The sequence below is a fragment of the Amborella trichopoda genome, chromosome 12, assembly GCF_054954075.1.
Source record: "Amborella trichopoda isolate Santa Cruz 75 chromosome 12, AtrichopodaSantaCruz75HAP2 v2.0, whole genome shotgun sequence".
NCBI lineage: Eukaryota > Viridiplantae > Streptophyta > Magnoliopsida > Amborellales > Amborellaceae > Amborella > Amborella trichopoda.
The window spans coordinates 35,373,381-35,389,148 of record NC_142347.1 but is presented as its reverse complement, the minus strand read 5'-3'; the positions used below and the strand labels follow the sequence as shown (position 1 = coordinate 35,389,148).

Here is a 15,768-nt window from a genome sequence, read left to right as displayed (position 1 = left end):
CTAGTCTCTTAGAAAGGTTGCTCGTCAAGAGCTGCCAATGTTTTTGACTTGGCTTCGTTCATACAGGCCAAGTCTTAAACCAAAATTGAAGCGAAGTGAATAATAAAATTTTTGGTACGATTTGGGTTTCTTCGGCATTTTCCCCCTTCTCCGAAACTATAAAACCTTTGAATTGCTGGGATTTGGGCCTCTTTGGCCTTCGGGCAAACTTCATCAGGGCATAATTGATATTTTTAATGTATCAAGCACAAATTCAAGTAAAAATAAAAGCGAAAATTTTGCCCCAACGAATATAATACTATAGAGAGGGTCATTGTTTCTTTAAAGGGGGAAACGACCATTTTTTTCACCATAGAAAATTTCTCTTTATCATTCTTCTAGTTTTTTCTTTCTTTTTATATATATTTTTAATTATTTTAACAATTTTTTAGAAGAAACCCCAAACACTTCTGCCACAGCATCCAAACCACCGAAAAGCTTCCCTTTGCCAACAAAGTCAAAGAAGCCTTTGAAGTACTTACCCCAAAAAAAAACAGAACCCTTTGAAGTGAAACTGACCAATTGATAGTAACAAATCTGGACAAACCAAGAATCTCAAAATATCACAAAAACTGAAAATTTCTTAGGTTCCTTTAGTCGCCACTTTTTGCAAGTAGCAATAAATTGGCACATGATTTCATTTAAAATGCCTCTTGTTCTCTATAAAAAAGTAAGCATACATTAAGAGAATGTAGACATCAAGAAAGTTAAGATAAAAAACCCTCTCGGTTTAAGAGGATCCTAGGATGCAGACATCAAGAAAGTTAAGATCCAAAACCATCTCGGTTTCAACATATACAGTAGCATAAACAAATGAATCAGATGCATATACAAAAAGGTCTGATCAGCAAAATAAACAAAACTTTGAATATCTCATCCCACATTAGTAAAGCCCTATCCTAACATACCAAAATTACTGGTTTTCTCTGCACATTTTCCTTGTGGACCTCAAAAATAAACTACATGGAACACACCATTTTTTTTTTTTGGTGAACCCCTTCGATCTTCAGAGATGCTGTCACCTCATTTTGCTTTGTTTCTTCAGACAGGGATCTTCTTAATCATTGCAGCAATTGGCATCCCTAGGAATCCAATCAGAATACTGGCAAACCACTGGGTCAATGTAAGTGGGATTGTGTTTGCAAAAGTCCCGAGGTATTCAATAATTATGACTTGGAACACGACTGTGCATGAGAGAACCGCCACAAATACATAGTTGTCCAATATGCCTTTGAACACATTGATCTTCTCCATCTCTCTGGAGTTTATCTCATTGAAAACCTGCAGAGATAGACATAAAGACCTTTCTTTAGTGCAAATTACAAGACAAAATCGTGACATGAGTATTACTCAGTATGAAACTGTGACTAATAGGCTTGGCAAAAAAGTATGGATCCAAAAACTAACTTGATCAAAAGCAGCTTTGGGTTTTTACATTGCAAATGGGGTTGCAGCTAACTGCAAAGAATATTTCTTCATTGCTTGTTTTTTTTTTAAACTTTTCTTCATTGCTTGTTACCCAAATAAGACATTCATCCATGGACATTCTCAGGCAACCTCTGTCCTTCAAAGTTTTTTAGCCCTCAAAATAGATTGAACCTCGTGTGCCAATTTCTACATGCCACAACCAAGGCAATTGGCATGACAAAGTTCTATGGCCAACTGGATCCAGAATCTATTTAATTCTTACCAAGTGTTGTGGTAAAGAGTTGAGCATAATCTTTTGTATATGCCTTGCTCCAGTAAGACTTAAATGAAAGAAGTTTGATGTGACGCTATGCAACATTGATTACCTGGCAAAAGACGAATGAGTTGAAAATCAGAGTATTCAAAACGGGATCAGTATCCGGCCCAGCCAGTCGAAAAATCCCTTTTCCTTCTGTTTGGAGATAACGTATCACGGTGAACTGATATACAGCTTGGCCTAAAATGTTCCTCCACATCACATTGCTTATAAAATTCCCTTTCCTTCCAACTGGGGCTCTTTTCATAAGGTCATCTTGAGGGGGCTCAGTGGCTAATGCAAGTGCCCCTAATGTATCCATAATCATGTTCACCCAAAGAAGCTGAACAGCAGTAAGTGGGGCTTTACCTAAACAAAAGAACAGGCGCAAAATAAAGGTTAATATAGAAAGGCCCAAAATTAAAGTCGATCATCTATTCGTATTCTCTCTGACTGCAGGGAAAGTGTCCTATAGTCGAATGGACTGTGGAAAACCAGAACGGAAGCAATCGAAGCAGGAATCGTGTGCAATGCTTGACCCTACTGTCTCCATAGCACGGTCCATCATTTAATTCTGCATTTATGGGCTACATGGTTTTATGTGGTCCATTGGACCATTGTTACTTTCCCCGACTAAGAGTATGAGAATAGAAAAGAACAATTTTAAGCAATATGATATATACCTGTCAGGCAGGCTGAAGAAAAGTTCACAATTAGGGCAACCACATTAACTGTCAACTGAAACTGCACAAACTTTTGGATGTTGGTGTATACGGAACGGCCCCATTTGGCTACAGTCACAATAGTGGAGAAATTATCATCCAATATAATGACATCCGCACTCTCCTTTGCCACCTGCAAGAGGCATGCACGCATATATAGTTACGATTCATTTCTTGCAAAAAAAAATGTTCTAAAAGGATTTGTATGCCTCTATCATTAGTTTCTGGGAAATTTGTATGGATCAAACATTCCTTCTTGAACAACTAGAAGATTCCCATCAAATGTCTATCTTCCAGGGCACACTTTGAGGTGCAGCACTTAACCCAGGAAGTCTCGTTTCCATTTTCTGTTTTCCCCCTTTCTTTCGTAGTAGAAACAGAAATTAAGGAAATGTTCAAATGTTAAAGGTTGAGAGGATCAGACTAACCCAAACTCTTCTATTCATATTAACAATTCCTTAAGTGAAAAGATTGGGATGTACATCAAAATTGGGAATTCCCTCAAGAGGTTTTTTTTTTAAATCTGAACTTTTCAGGGATTTTATCCAGCTTACAAAAAATGAGGGAGAATTTAGAGGAGAAATAAATGAAAATGGGAAATAGAAAGAGAAATATTTTGGAGAAACATCACAATTTCGTGGGACTCTTATGTGAAACTATGACAAGAAATTGAAAATGCCCAAGGCATGAATCTCAGCTAACCGACCCAACAAAAAGAATTTCTAAACATTGTAGGATTCTTAAAATCTTGCAGAAAAAGTATAATTTTAGAAGGATCTGGTTTATATACCATCTGTGAAAGTCCAAACTATCACGTTCATACAGAAGAAAAGGTCAGTGATTCAAACGAGTGCAGCGACTTAAGGATTTCGCAAAGTAAGTTGGTTGTCTGAATCCAGGCAGACCCTCCTGCCTGGAGAAAAAAATGTTTTGACCAGTTTTTAAGAAGTTTGTCCTATGTCATATATTTCCCATTCTCATAAACATCAGCTTCTCTTTTGGCCATAGACATGAAAGAAGTAGAACTCCTTTTGTTCTAATTTTGTACAGCCTGCCCATAGGCACAGTAGCATATGCATGATGATGAGCAAGTACAACAATTTTATGCGAAAATGAGTAGCTGATTCAAATACCTCAGTCCCAGCAATTCCCATTGCAAGTCCAATGTCTGCCTCATGGAGGGCTGGTGCATCATTTGTGCCATCACCAGTTACAGCAACAACTTCATTGAATGTGGTACGAAGCTGTTTCACCAAGGTATGTTTATCTAGAGGTGAAGATCGTGCCATCACCTGAGATCCCACAGCAATGCAACATTTTAGTCTCACAGTAAGGAAACTATACTGAAATTGACCAAAATCAAATTGAATCTCAGAATACGAAAGCAGACCCTTATTTCAAAAAACAAATAGATATATTCAAACCGACTAAAATCAAATTTATTCACATTAATCTCACAATAATGAAACAGACCCTTTTTCATAAACCAGAAACTATCCTCAAACCAACTAAAATCAAATTGGAAAATGTCAATTCAAAATAAGTATGCAGGTCCATATTTATGCAGGTCCATATTTCCAAAAGCCAAACTATACTCAAACCAACTAAAGTCAATTGTTTGAGAAAGGTCACCTGAATTTTTGGAATCAGTTCATTCAACTCTTCCTGACTCTTTTTGCGAAATTCCGGGCCTTCAATTGCCACCCCACCATCAGTCAGAATTCCACATTCCCTAGCAATGGCCTTTGCTGTACTTATGTTGTCTCCTGTTACCATCCTAACAGTAATCCCAGCTGACCTACAAATCTCAACAGACTGCTTAACACCAGGGCGAACAGGATCCTTAATACCAACAATACCAATACATGTATAACCATCCAATGGGATTTGATCCCCAATTGGAAAGCTATTCTCCAGTTCAACATACGCAAGGCACAATGTACGAAGGGCCTCACTAGCAAAGCTTTCGATGGTATTCTTGAGATGGTTCATAGTCGCTTCATCGAGGGGGACAACCTTACCAGTTGGGTCTATGACCTTATCACAAGCATCCAAAATTATTTCCGAAGCACCCTTACAATGGGCCCTTAATTCTCCATTTGGCAGTTGGATGACAACAGCCATTCTCTTCTTTGCAGAATTGAAAGGTTCAACTTTCAAAAGTGAGCATTCTTGGCGCTCTGCCTCAAAATTACCACCAAGGGATAACCCAAACTCCAAAATAGCAGTTTCAGTTGGGGTGCCTAAAATCTCAAGTTTTCCATCTTGGGTTATCACAACATCACCGCCTGTATTGTTAAAAATTGATTCCAGAAGAAGTTTTAGGGCAGAATCAGGGATATGAGAGCACATGTTTCGAGCTTCCTCAGAGCTACCCACTTCTTTAATATTCCCACAAATGCAAGCTTTTACAACAGTCATGTGGTTGGTGGTTAGTGTACCTGTTTTATCACTACAAATTCCAGTAGCTGAGCCCATTGTTTCACAGGCGGCAAGGTGCCTGACCAGTGCCTTATCATTCATCATTTTCTTCATGGCAAATGCCAAACTCAAAGTGACAGCCAATGGCAAGCCTTCAGGAACTGCCACAACAACAATGGTCACTGCAATAGCAAAATATTCCAACATTTCCAGGGCCTCATCTCCAGTCCATATCCATTGCCGACCCTCTTGGATCTTCTTGCTTAGAAGGCTTTGAACCAACACAGCAAATGTAATTACAGCAAAGAACAATCCAATCTTCCCAATGATTGTGGCCACACCGTTCAACTTGACCTGCAATGGAGTTTCATCATCCCCACCTTCACTGAGAGTTGCCATTAGTTTGCCCCACTGGGTTCTCATACCAACAGTTGTTACAAGCATCTTGCATGAGCCATCTTGGACCTTAGTACCAGAAAGAAGAAATGGGTTGTCTTTGTTCACAGTTACTGGTTCGCTCTCTCCTGTTAAACTCGATTCATTGATCAGAACAGAAAATCCAAAGATAAAAAGCCCATCAGTAGGGACTTGGTCTCCAATAGAGAGATGAACAATATCACCAGGAAGCAAATCATATATCGAGAGCTTTTGCCTATACCCATTTCTTGTAACCTGAATTGATATCTTCTTTTTTTCCTTGTCCAAATCTTTGAACTGTAGAGACTGGCGATAATCACTAGTTGCAGTGACAAAAACCACCAGTAATATGCTCAGTACAATTCCAATGCCATCATGGGCACCTTTTGGCCAACCCTCAGTGGCAATTCCAACAAGCAAAGATACAAAGGCACACACTGCAAGGATCATAAGAGTCATGTCTTGGAGGGCTTCCCATACAAAGACCCAAAAGCCACGAGGTGGGCTTTCAGTGAATCTATTGACCCCATAAATTTCTTGTCTAGTTTTCAGTTTATTATCATCAGTTGTAATAATCCCATCAGTGGTTGATGTAGAAAGCTTGTTTGCTAAACCTTCGATGCCACCATGGACTTTGAGTTTCTTAACATCATGTCCTTCGACAATGGAACCCAACTCATCAGCACAAATCCCAAAACCGGCAGCTTTTACTCCACTGGGTACAATATATTCACCGGAAAACGTAATCCCTGTATGCACATATGGAAACTTGGATTAACTAAGAAGTCCACAGATTTGAAATTGCACATCCTAATCCAAGTTGTGAAAAGGAAAAATATCATAAGGAGGAAAAATTAAAAACCAACGCTTACCATTGATAAACTGAAGTGCAGCTTTTGAGACTAAAACAGCAACCCTTAACTTCTCCTGCAAGGTCGAATAGATTATTCAATTTCTCACAACAATCCATCCTAATGAATTCTTGTAATTAATGCGGTACCTACTCTAATTCAGCAACAAATACTGTGTTTCCCAGATTCTGAACGATTCAATAAAACTCACAACTGCAAACTGCTGCTTGGTAGACCGATTCATCGTAGTTTTTACTTTTAAGTTCATAAATCATTTATAGGACCTTAAACTTTCCCGTACCCGTCCCAAACCCGGGTAAAGGAGGTGTGTTGCATTAAATAGGCAGCCGGTGTAAAACTTTGTCACATCTTATCATGAATCCTGAAGCTATATTATGGTAGGCTTAGAAAGACATAGATAGAAGTAGTGCGAAAAGATATGTTGACTTTTGGTCTTACCGAGGAGTATGACCCTTAATAAATAAGAATGGAGGAACAAGATTCATGTAACCGACCCCGAATAATTGGGATAAGGCTTGGATGATGAAATCATCTGTAAGACTTTCGTTCTATTTTTGGGTCGTGCAGTAAATTAAATTGATGTGCATTGTGAAAAGCTAAATAATCAATTGTAACCATTTTCTTCTAGGCCTCCAATCTGAATATAACTTAAAAATTATTTGAAACAGTTCAATTTGATGTAAGGATACTGTACCTTTTACCTTAATAAGGGTTCATTATTATGTGATTTTTTTGTTGTTGTTGTTGCTTTTTCTTTTCTTTTTATAGTTAACAAGCATAATATCGCATTCACAGATGGCCAGCTGCATCACAACCAAGGGTGGGTCATATATAGGGAATAAATCTGAAGGAATTAGGACATTTTCCCATTAAAATGGGTCCTCTCCAAAAAATATCCACATATGTCAGAGAATAAGCTTTCTCATTACCTTCCCAGTTCATGTAAGAGAAGCAATTGCTCCTTCCATCTGTGTTACATAGACAAGGCCATGGGTGTAGTGTCCAGTACATGTCTTGAGTGTTTAGAACTTTGGTACGGCCAGACAAACATGAAAATATAACAATTATCAAACTTGAAAATATAATTTTATTTTATGCAAGAAAGGATAAAAAACATATTTTTTTATATTTTCTCTTTCAAAATGATCCAAGCTCAAATTCCACCAAGTATAATTACATTTCAGAATATGCAAAAGTTTTTAAAATTTAAAATAATGTTGCATAAAAACTTCGACATTTCTTTGCACAAAATTGTTGTCTTCTATTAAGGCATTTTTCTTGATTAGATAGGCTTCCATTAAGTAACTATTTTTAACTTATATAATTAATTATTTGCTAATAATTAACAAAAATGTTCTCTCCATGTGATGGTAGCCCTTACTACACACTCCCAGTCCCCACACATCATGGGTTCCAATCTTGACCTTTTTATTCTAAAGCACATTTTAAAAAACCCACTTTAAAAAAAAACACCATATGATTAGATATGGTGTTCTCTTGGCTCCAAAGACTCTAATCTACCGTATGGGTGACAAGACCTTAGTTGTAAAACGAGTGACGAAACTTCTATTCAAAGTGTCAACAAATATTGAAATTCAATCAAATCACCCGACACATATGGCCGGTGTATTGGGCGTCTGAACGTGTTGACACGTGTTGACGTGCGACACAAGGGGGAAGATGTCGCATTACCTTCCATGATGTTAGTGACTCCCCAAGGTCATTCCCATATTGGTATAACCCATCTTATGGTGTTTAGTCATTGATTTAGTCATTGATTCACCACCAATAAGTGCCTAAGAAGAGGTAGAAGAGGATTTTATTTGACATTTGTGGATGATTCTTTCAGGAATACTTCAATATATTTCAAACACAAATTTTGTCTATTAGTTTACTTCTAAAATTTGCATGATGGTTGAAACCTGATCAACAATATGAATTGTACAGTCAGATTTTGGGCAAAAGCATATTACGAATGAATTTAAAAACCACATAGCAACAGATGGTATTGACCCCAAAATGTCTTATGATTCTTATCCATATATTTCCACAGCAAACTGGAAAAGCAAAAGAAAATATAAACACTTTTCAAACTGACATGTTTTGATTGTCTTGTACTCCTTATAAGAGGCGCATAAGCTGTTATTTATAACTGTGTATTTAATTTAAAGAGCTCTAAATTCAACCAAAGTCCTCGTCTGTGAAAAACCAAAGTGCTCATACTAATTTCTTGCACTCTTCAATCTCTCAAATAAGTCTGATCTAAAATCTGACAAATTGTCTTCTTTAATGGTGTTTTCATTGGACCCGATATGACCAAATGGACAAAAAATATTCCTATTTCTATGCAGATCCCCAGGGGGATGATAATGGACGACAAAAGAACAAAAACAGAAATTATGAAGAGATTTGACACAATCTGAAGATTCAGTAACTCAGCAACCAACAACTTCTAGCAGTTTCATGAATACCCAATAACATAATACTTTCATAGATGGTCATCTGTATTCCTAACATCTCAGCTAAAACCGAAGGGAAAAAAAAACACGAAAATATTGATTCCTTCGGTAAATCGGTAAATAGGCACCATCCAAATCCATCTCTAAAACGAGAAAGAGAGAGAGATATCAACCTGATTGGTCTTGCGCATGGCCTGGGCCTCCGATCTCTTCGACAAGTTTGCGGTGAACCGAAATCTTCGTTTCGGGTTCTTCACGATGCCACAGAGTCTTCGCCATCGCCTCAGAGCCTCCTCCGAAGAGTGCTTAGGCCTCACCCCTCCAAAATTCTCATTAAGGTAGCTCTCCATTCTTGCTTCTCTCTCTATCAAAGTCTCAAAACCTTCAAACCCAAGGTTCAAATATACAAAAGCAAGGGTCCGAAATGTACGAAACCGCGTGCTTTTTCAAAAGCAGTATAGCAGGGGAAACTACAGTGAAATTTCCTTTGACCAAACATGGATCCTGGTCATTTCCACCGTGTATCTGAAAAATGTCAGCTTTAGCCGCAAAAGCAACAAATGGGTTTTAATGGCCTCGCAAAAATGGAGATGGCTTCTAGTGACTGAGAAGTGCCTGAAATTGAAGCAATCGAATGTTGTGGAATGTTGGGTCAGGTGTAGCTTTCTGTCTGATCAAAGATAGGAGAGAGAGAGAAAGGCAAAGATTGGAGAGAGAGAATGGCGAATTAGTGGATCGATTAGATGAGAGAGAGACATAATGAGTAGTTGCAGAGAAGGCCCTGCTCTTTTGGAAACAGCCCGGAACTGCAGGGTCAAACAGAAGATCCGATCGTGGGTTAACCCATGACGCCCATTTTTCTCTCTCTAGTGATTAAGGCTTGTGTTTGTTTGATTCATCCCACCAATTACAATTAACAGTTTTGTAACTTTCGTAAATTGCCTTTTTTTTAGGTGAAATCTGAGCAGCCCACATGTAATTTCAAGGAGAAGAAGTTGCAGGAAAATATCAGATTAGTGACAATAATGGCCTTCTATTATCGAGCAAGGTCGCTTTTACGGGGTAAGTTTATAGTCTTCTATTATCGTGCAAGGTCGCTTTATGGGGTAAGTTTATAGTATGATCCATCGGACCTCGAGTAGTCTATGGATAGTGCCTATCACTGCCCAATAATGGAAGGAGGTAGGCGAATGAAATCGCAGCCGGTAACTAGGGTTATGTGATGTCCTGTGGTCCCACACTACCATTGTGGAACCATTGATTGGATCCGTTGTCATTTTTTAGACCATATAATTTCTTGCTTTGGTTATATTAGCAGTGGAATGGGGGGCGAGCTGTTATGTTTGAGGCATCAACCCATCTAGCCACTTATATTTCAACTCCATTGTTTTGTTAATATTTTTTATAAAATTATTTTAGACATAGTTGAAAGCAGTGAGAAAAGATATAAAGATTTATAGTTTCAATGAATATATGACTTTTAATAAAGCAGAATGGTGGATTAAGATTCGTATAGCTGAACTCAAAGAGTTGAAAAAAAGCTTTGAAGGTGATAATGTTGGCATTGTAACGACATAAATGCCCTATACCCAAATGATTTGATATTCAAATCGTACTATGAATGCCTTTTAGCAACATATAGGTGCTGCCTTGTCTAAAACACATAAAATTGGGATCATAGAATTTATATAGTCATATTTGTTCAAGTGAAGTAACCTCAAAAACATGTCATTTGAAATAAAAATAAGATGCATGAAAAGTGGTACAAGAAGAACAATTATGATAGTGTTTATAATGAAATTCTCCTAAAAGATGCTGCTCCAATGGCAAAAATGCCATGGATCACTTTGACGCCCTAAAAGAAAGGGAATCATAGGTCTTTATTAAAAAAAAGAAAAGAAGAAAAGGAATCATAGGTCTTTACGAAAGAAAAGAAAATGGTTTCATTCGGGCATGCGATTCAGAGGTATAAAGCATTCATCTTAAAGACGGATGCAAATAGGTGGTCAATTTAAAAACAATTGAAACTAACAGTTTAAATGTTTTCTCAATAAAATTATTATTTTTAAAATTTTTATTTTTTTATATCTTCATGTTAAAGATTACACATCCTTAAAAATCGAGTTAAAAAATCCATCTCAAAAATAGATTTTTAAGAAGTGCCTCATTTATCCATGGACTCATAGAAACCAGGTCCTTAAAAAAAATAAAAAAATAAAAGGAAAAGCAATCATAGGAATAAATATTGCATTGTGTTCTTGTGGAAGCACATGAATATAATGCACATCGAAGACATGCATAAATTGTTCGGAAACTTATAAAAGCCCCTCAAGACCACACTTTCTATGCAACTTACCCCAACTTAACTTTTTCTCTCATTTTTTTCCCCAAACAAACTTTCTATGCAAATACCCCCAAGGAAAAAGTTCATTTTTTTAGATGGAAATGCCCTCCTTGTATACAAAAATCATTTTGGACAAATTTGACATTGACTTTTGGACCCAGTAACACATTATTGGAGCGCACCATCACATTTCGGAGAGCACAAGTGGCGGTCCAGACTTCCTTTTTCAATTGCCAGACGGTACTTTACATAGTATCAGAGCTTTATGACCAGACCAAACTTTACATAGTGCCGGAGCCTTGATGCCTGACCGAACTTTACACAGTGTCGGAGCGCTACTGCTGCACCTCATTTACATGGTGCCCAAACCCCCTATTTTGATGGGATAATGGAGAGAGGGGCAAGTAAAGTAAGAGTAAGGGAGGGTAGTTTAGGTTTTTTTTTTTTTTTTATTTTTAGTTGTGGGTTTTTGCATAGAAATTATATTTTGGAGAAAAAAATAGGAGAAAAAAAATAGGTTAGAAGTAAGTTACAGTTTTGAAGTTTTTTTTTTTAATTTTCTCTTAATTATTCACCTTCCGAAAATGGGAAGCCAAATCAAAGTTAGAATGAAGTAGGTCCAAAGTCCAATACGCGCATGAGAACGCATTTACACAGGATTCGCCAATATTTGGATGGGATAGTTCACAAGGAACGTCCGTACGGTCGCCTTAAGATTCAAAACAAAGGACAAGCACCAAACGTTTGCAATTAATAAAATGAGAAAATCAATATAATTAATTATAATATAAACAAGTTTTGTAGGGAAGTGTAGAGCTACTTTGCGTTTTAAATTCCCATTGGATGGATGTGGTCTTGTTATCCTCTCTCCCCCTCCCCCACACGTGTATACTATGCTCCTTCGGGATCATATTGTACATTTATTCCCTCAGAAAAAATCCTTACTTGTGAGTTCTAGATAAGGATTTTTTTAATTCGAAATTTTTATGTGCCTAAATAAAATGACATATTGTACATTTATTCCCTCACAAAAAATCACCATATTGTGGAAAGGTTTCAATTCATACTGCCCCACTAAGAACTAATTCCTAAATTATTTGAAAAAAATGGATAGGGGCTGTCTTTCCTACTAAATTAAAAAAAAAAAAAAAAAGATATTCGTTTTGCCTATGGGAGTAGATGGGAGTAGATAAATAGTACACTCCTAGGGAAAGACGAAATCTTTAGGTATATGAGTACGTGTGAGACCTTCAACCCAAATAACAAAACATCCTAGAAATAGTCTTAAGACGTGTAGTAAAAGGTCCGACTAAAAAATAATAAAAATAATAAAAGAAGACAAGTTAAAAAAAAAGAAAAAAAAGGAAGGAAAAATAAAATAAAATAAAATAATGACGCGTAGTTTAAAACGCGTTGTCTAGCGAGTGAACCTTTTAAATTACTATTTCTTGGGTGAATACCTTTTAAATTACTTTTTTTTTTGGGTGAATACCTTTTAAATTACTTTCATAAGAGACATGATTCGAATTCTAAAATATTTTACGCCACACGCCTAATTTTTTAAAATGTTTTATATGTATAGGCATGTATATTAGGATTCGGTGGGAGCATACTATACATTTATTCTCTTGGTCAGATGACCTACTAGGGAGATTTTTCCGATTTGAAAAATTTGAATCCCTGATGATAATTTTCAGCAGTTCCATCTCACTACTAAAAATTTAGACAGTCTCCATTCAAGTTTGAGATATTTTTTTCAAGCACATAGAGAATGCTATTTGGAATTTTTTTATTGAAGTTATTCGAAAAGGTCATATCTCCTAAATTTATTAGAGTCCTACCATTACTACTTGATTGGTTTCTCTCTCGAGAGAATGGATAGTTTGCTTCAGTCTGAGCATTAAATCTGGCTTCATCTGAGAATGCATTGGAAGGGAAGAAATGTCTATAAGAGAGTAAGAAATCAATAGCTATTTTCTCTCTCATATTTGCGGTTTATATAGAGCCTAGGCTCTAAACAATCAAATTAGAGCTTACCTTCAAATACTATCGAGAAATGTGGTTTCAATACTAAAAATCATTGTGATGACCTTAAAATATATTTTTATCTTTATTTATAAAGTTTAAAGATTAAAAAATAGTGTAGATTGATAGATTTATGAAAACTTGAAAATGTTAAAAATTGACGGTCCAAAAATGCTTTATAAAATACACAATTCCAAAAATTGAAATCCATTTTTTTTCTGAAGTCCATGCATCTTGATGTCGAGATGATCAATTTGAGGATATTTGGGCATCAGAACAAACTCTTCAGGTGAAATTTTTGAGGTTGGCTCTAATTTGATTGTTTAGAACCTAGGCTCTATGTAAATTTTTCCTTTTAAAATTTTAGGTTTGCTAAAAGTTTTTCAAATGAATTTATGACCTATTTTTTTTCTTTTAAGAGTAGATTGGAAGGATAAAGCTATTTTTTAAAAAAATACATCAAGTCGGGAAAGGAGCTGGGTGGTGGTGGTAGCACCCCTGTACTTTAGTCACCTATTGTGGTTTTCATTCCTGCTAACATTACCTCAATAACACATTAAAAAAACCAACTCCTAAATTATTTGAAAAAAATAAGTAGGGGCCTATCTTTTTCTAGTTAATCGCCCAAAAAAAAAAAAAAACAAAGAAGAAGAAGAAAAAAAGGGGTACAAGAGAATACTTATGAGAAATATATTTCCCAAGCTTATTCTTTCCCAATGTTTCTAGAGGAAGCAATAGTTGTAATAAGTGAAAAAAGACTTCCCTGCATTTGATATATTCTCTAAGATTTGACGTGAGGATAAGGCATAAAAACAAAAGACAAACACTATTAAGGGGAATATTAATAATAGTCATGCGTTAATAATTAATAATAATCATGTGTTAATGTTAAAAAAAAGGGCGGAATATTGAAAAGTTTCGGCCAAATTCTATCGAGTCTTGCCCATGAAGGAGTTTCACCGGTTGGAATAAGTACCCTGCTCACTTAAAGAACAATGTAGGAAAAATCAAATCGGAATCGTTAACCGGACATGGGTCCAAAAGTGGTTTAACTGGCCTACTCGGTAAACCGATCGGTTCAACCGTTCTACCAGGCAAGTCCTTGACGGTAAAAAAAGTGTTAAAAACATACAAAAATAACAAAAACCAAATCTAGTAAAATATGAAAAATATAATTAAAAAATGATTAAACAAAGCACATCCAAATGAAGTTGAAAATTAATGAAATAAATGAATTTTAAAGAATCAATTTGTGTACAGGGTATTTTTGAAATTTTTTAAAATAGATGAAAAAATATAAAAATAAATATTAATGGCCAAATCAATTTTCAATTTTTCCTATGATGATGAAAAACAATAAAAAATACATTACAAATAAAATCTCTTATTTTTTGAGATTTTACATAATTTTTTAATTTTTTTTAAATACTCGACGAGTCACTAAAATTCGATCTAATCGGACGGTCACCTGTTAAAACGACCAATTTTTCCAACAATCAATTTTTTCAAACAATGCTTATCGAAGCGGAAGAGGTGTAGTAGTAGTACTAGTACCATAGTGAATTGTCATTAAATTACATGGCACATGGGATGGATCATGTAACCAAGAAGGAACATGGTGATGGAAGCGTGTGCCCAAGGAACTATTAAAAACCTCATGCACCACTGCACACATCACAAGGACAACAATTTTCGTGAAGGAAATATTTTGATATAAAATGGTCAAAATTCAAAATGATACCTCAAGCATGTGCACACCTCACGTGCTCATAAAAATATAGAGTACCCATGGAATAAAAAAGTAGCAAAAATTATAAAAGAAAGGAAAAAGTTTTATAGAGCTATAGAAAAGGGTGTTCTTATGAAGCTAGAAAATCTTTTTGAGATGTATGGATATAAAGAAAAAAAAAGAATTTAAAATTTTAACAATAGTGCATCTTGTTACAAAACTGTTTATTTTTAAGATATTGAAGTGTTTATATATTGGGATTGTATATAATGAGACCATTTATTTTTAATACAAAGAGGTCACAATTATTTAAAACCATCCAATGTAAAATCTAATAATTAGGGTGTGTCACAGAGTTCGAGAAAAATTCATTTGAATTTTGAGCTTGGTCAATGCAATAAATACAGTCACCCATTTTCACATCCAATGATCTACTTTGTACCAAAGATAAATGGTCTCATTATATATTTTCTCTTATATATCTGCTCGATCTGTATCATTTTTTAAATTTTAAATTTTGCAATTATGGTTAAACATATATTTTCAAAACCATTATAAAGTTTTCGATACTGGAATTACATTGTTCGGCAAAATATAGAGCACAACTTACTTGTATAATACAAAGTGGTCACCTTACACAAACCTTCCACGAGTCCTAACATCGTTTGAATCCAACCTATGATTTAAAAGTGACCAAATTTGTTACTAAAAATAACATTTTAGTCCCAGCGATGCGGTCCAAGCCGCATGTGTGTGATAAGCGCGCCAATTTTTCGACCATAAATTAATCGAGAAAACTCTATAAATTTTTGGACTTTTGGAGGCTTCTAGGGTGATGTAAATCGGTACTTGGATACGTTTTGATGCATAAAACCCTACAAATTTTGGTTTTATTCCTCACAGGTTGTTTAGAACCCAAGTCTATATCAACTTTTTGATCCCCCTTTAGAAAATAAAACCAAAATTTGTTAAAAAGCCCTTAGAAAATTCTAAAAATTCCTAAAAAATCCCAAACAT

At 35.7% G+C, this 15,768-nt stretch overlaps 1 protein-coding gene and 1 long non-coding RNA gene across 2 annotated transcripts; one reads left to right on the top strand and one right to left on the bottom strand.

Annotated features, from left to right (window-relative positions):
• Positions 1-674: 674 nt before the first annotated feature.
• On the bottom strand, positions 675-9,022 carry ACA1 (autoinhibited Ca2+-ATPase 1). Its single transcript, XM_006849258.4, has 7 exons — positions 8,827-9,022; positions 6,195-6,249; positions 4,117-6,071; positions 3,618-3,776; positions 2,446-2,617; positions 1,833-2,131; positions 675-1,320 (listed from the first exon to the last, which is right to left on the bottom strand). Exons 1-7 carry the CDS (start codon positions 9,001-9,003, stop codon positions 1,081-1,083), a joined length of 3,057 nt encoding a protein of 1,018 aa, XP_006849321.1. The 5' UTR covers positions 9,004-9,022; the 3' UTR covers positions 675-1,080.
• A 193-nt stretch (positions 9,023-9,215) lies between these two features.
• LOC148779547 (uncharacterized) lies at positions 9,216-10,087 on the top strand. Its single transcript, XR_016045291.1, has 2 exons — positions 9,216-9,486; positions 9,607-10,087. It is a non-coding gene; the product is annotated as an uncharacterized LOC148779547 (long non-coding RNA).
• Positions 10,088-15,768: the final 5,681 nt, after the last annotated feature.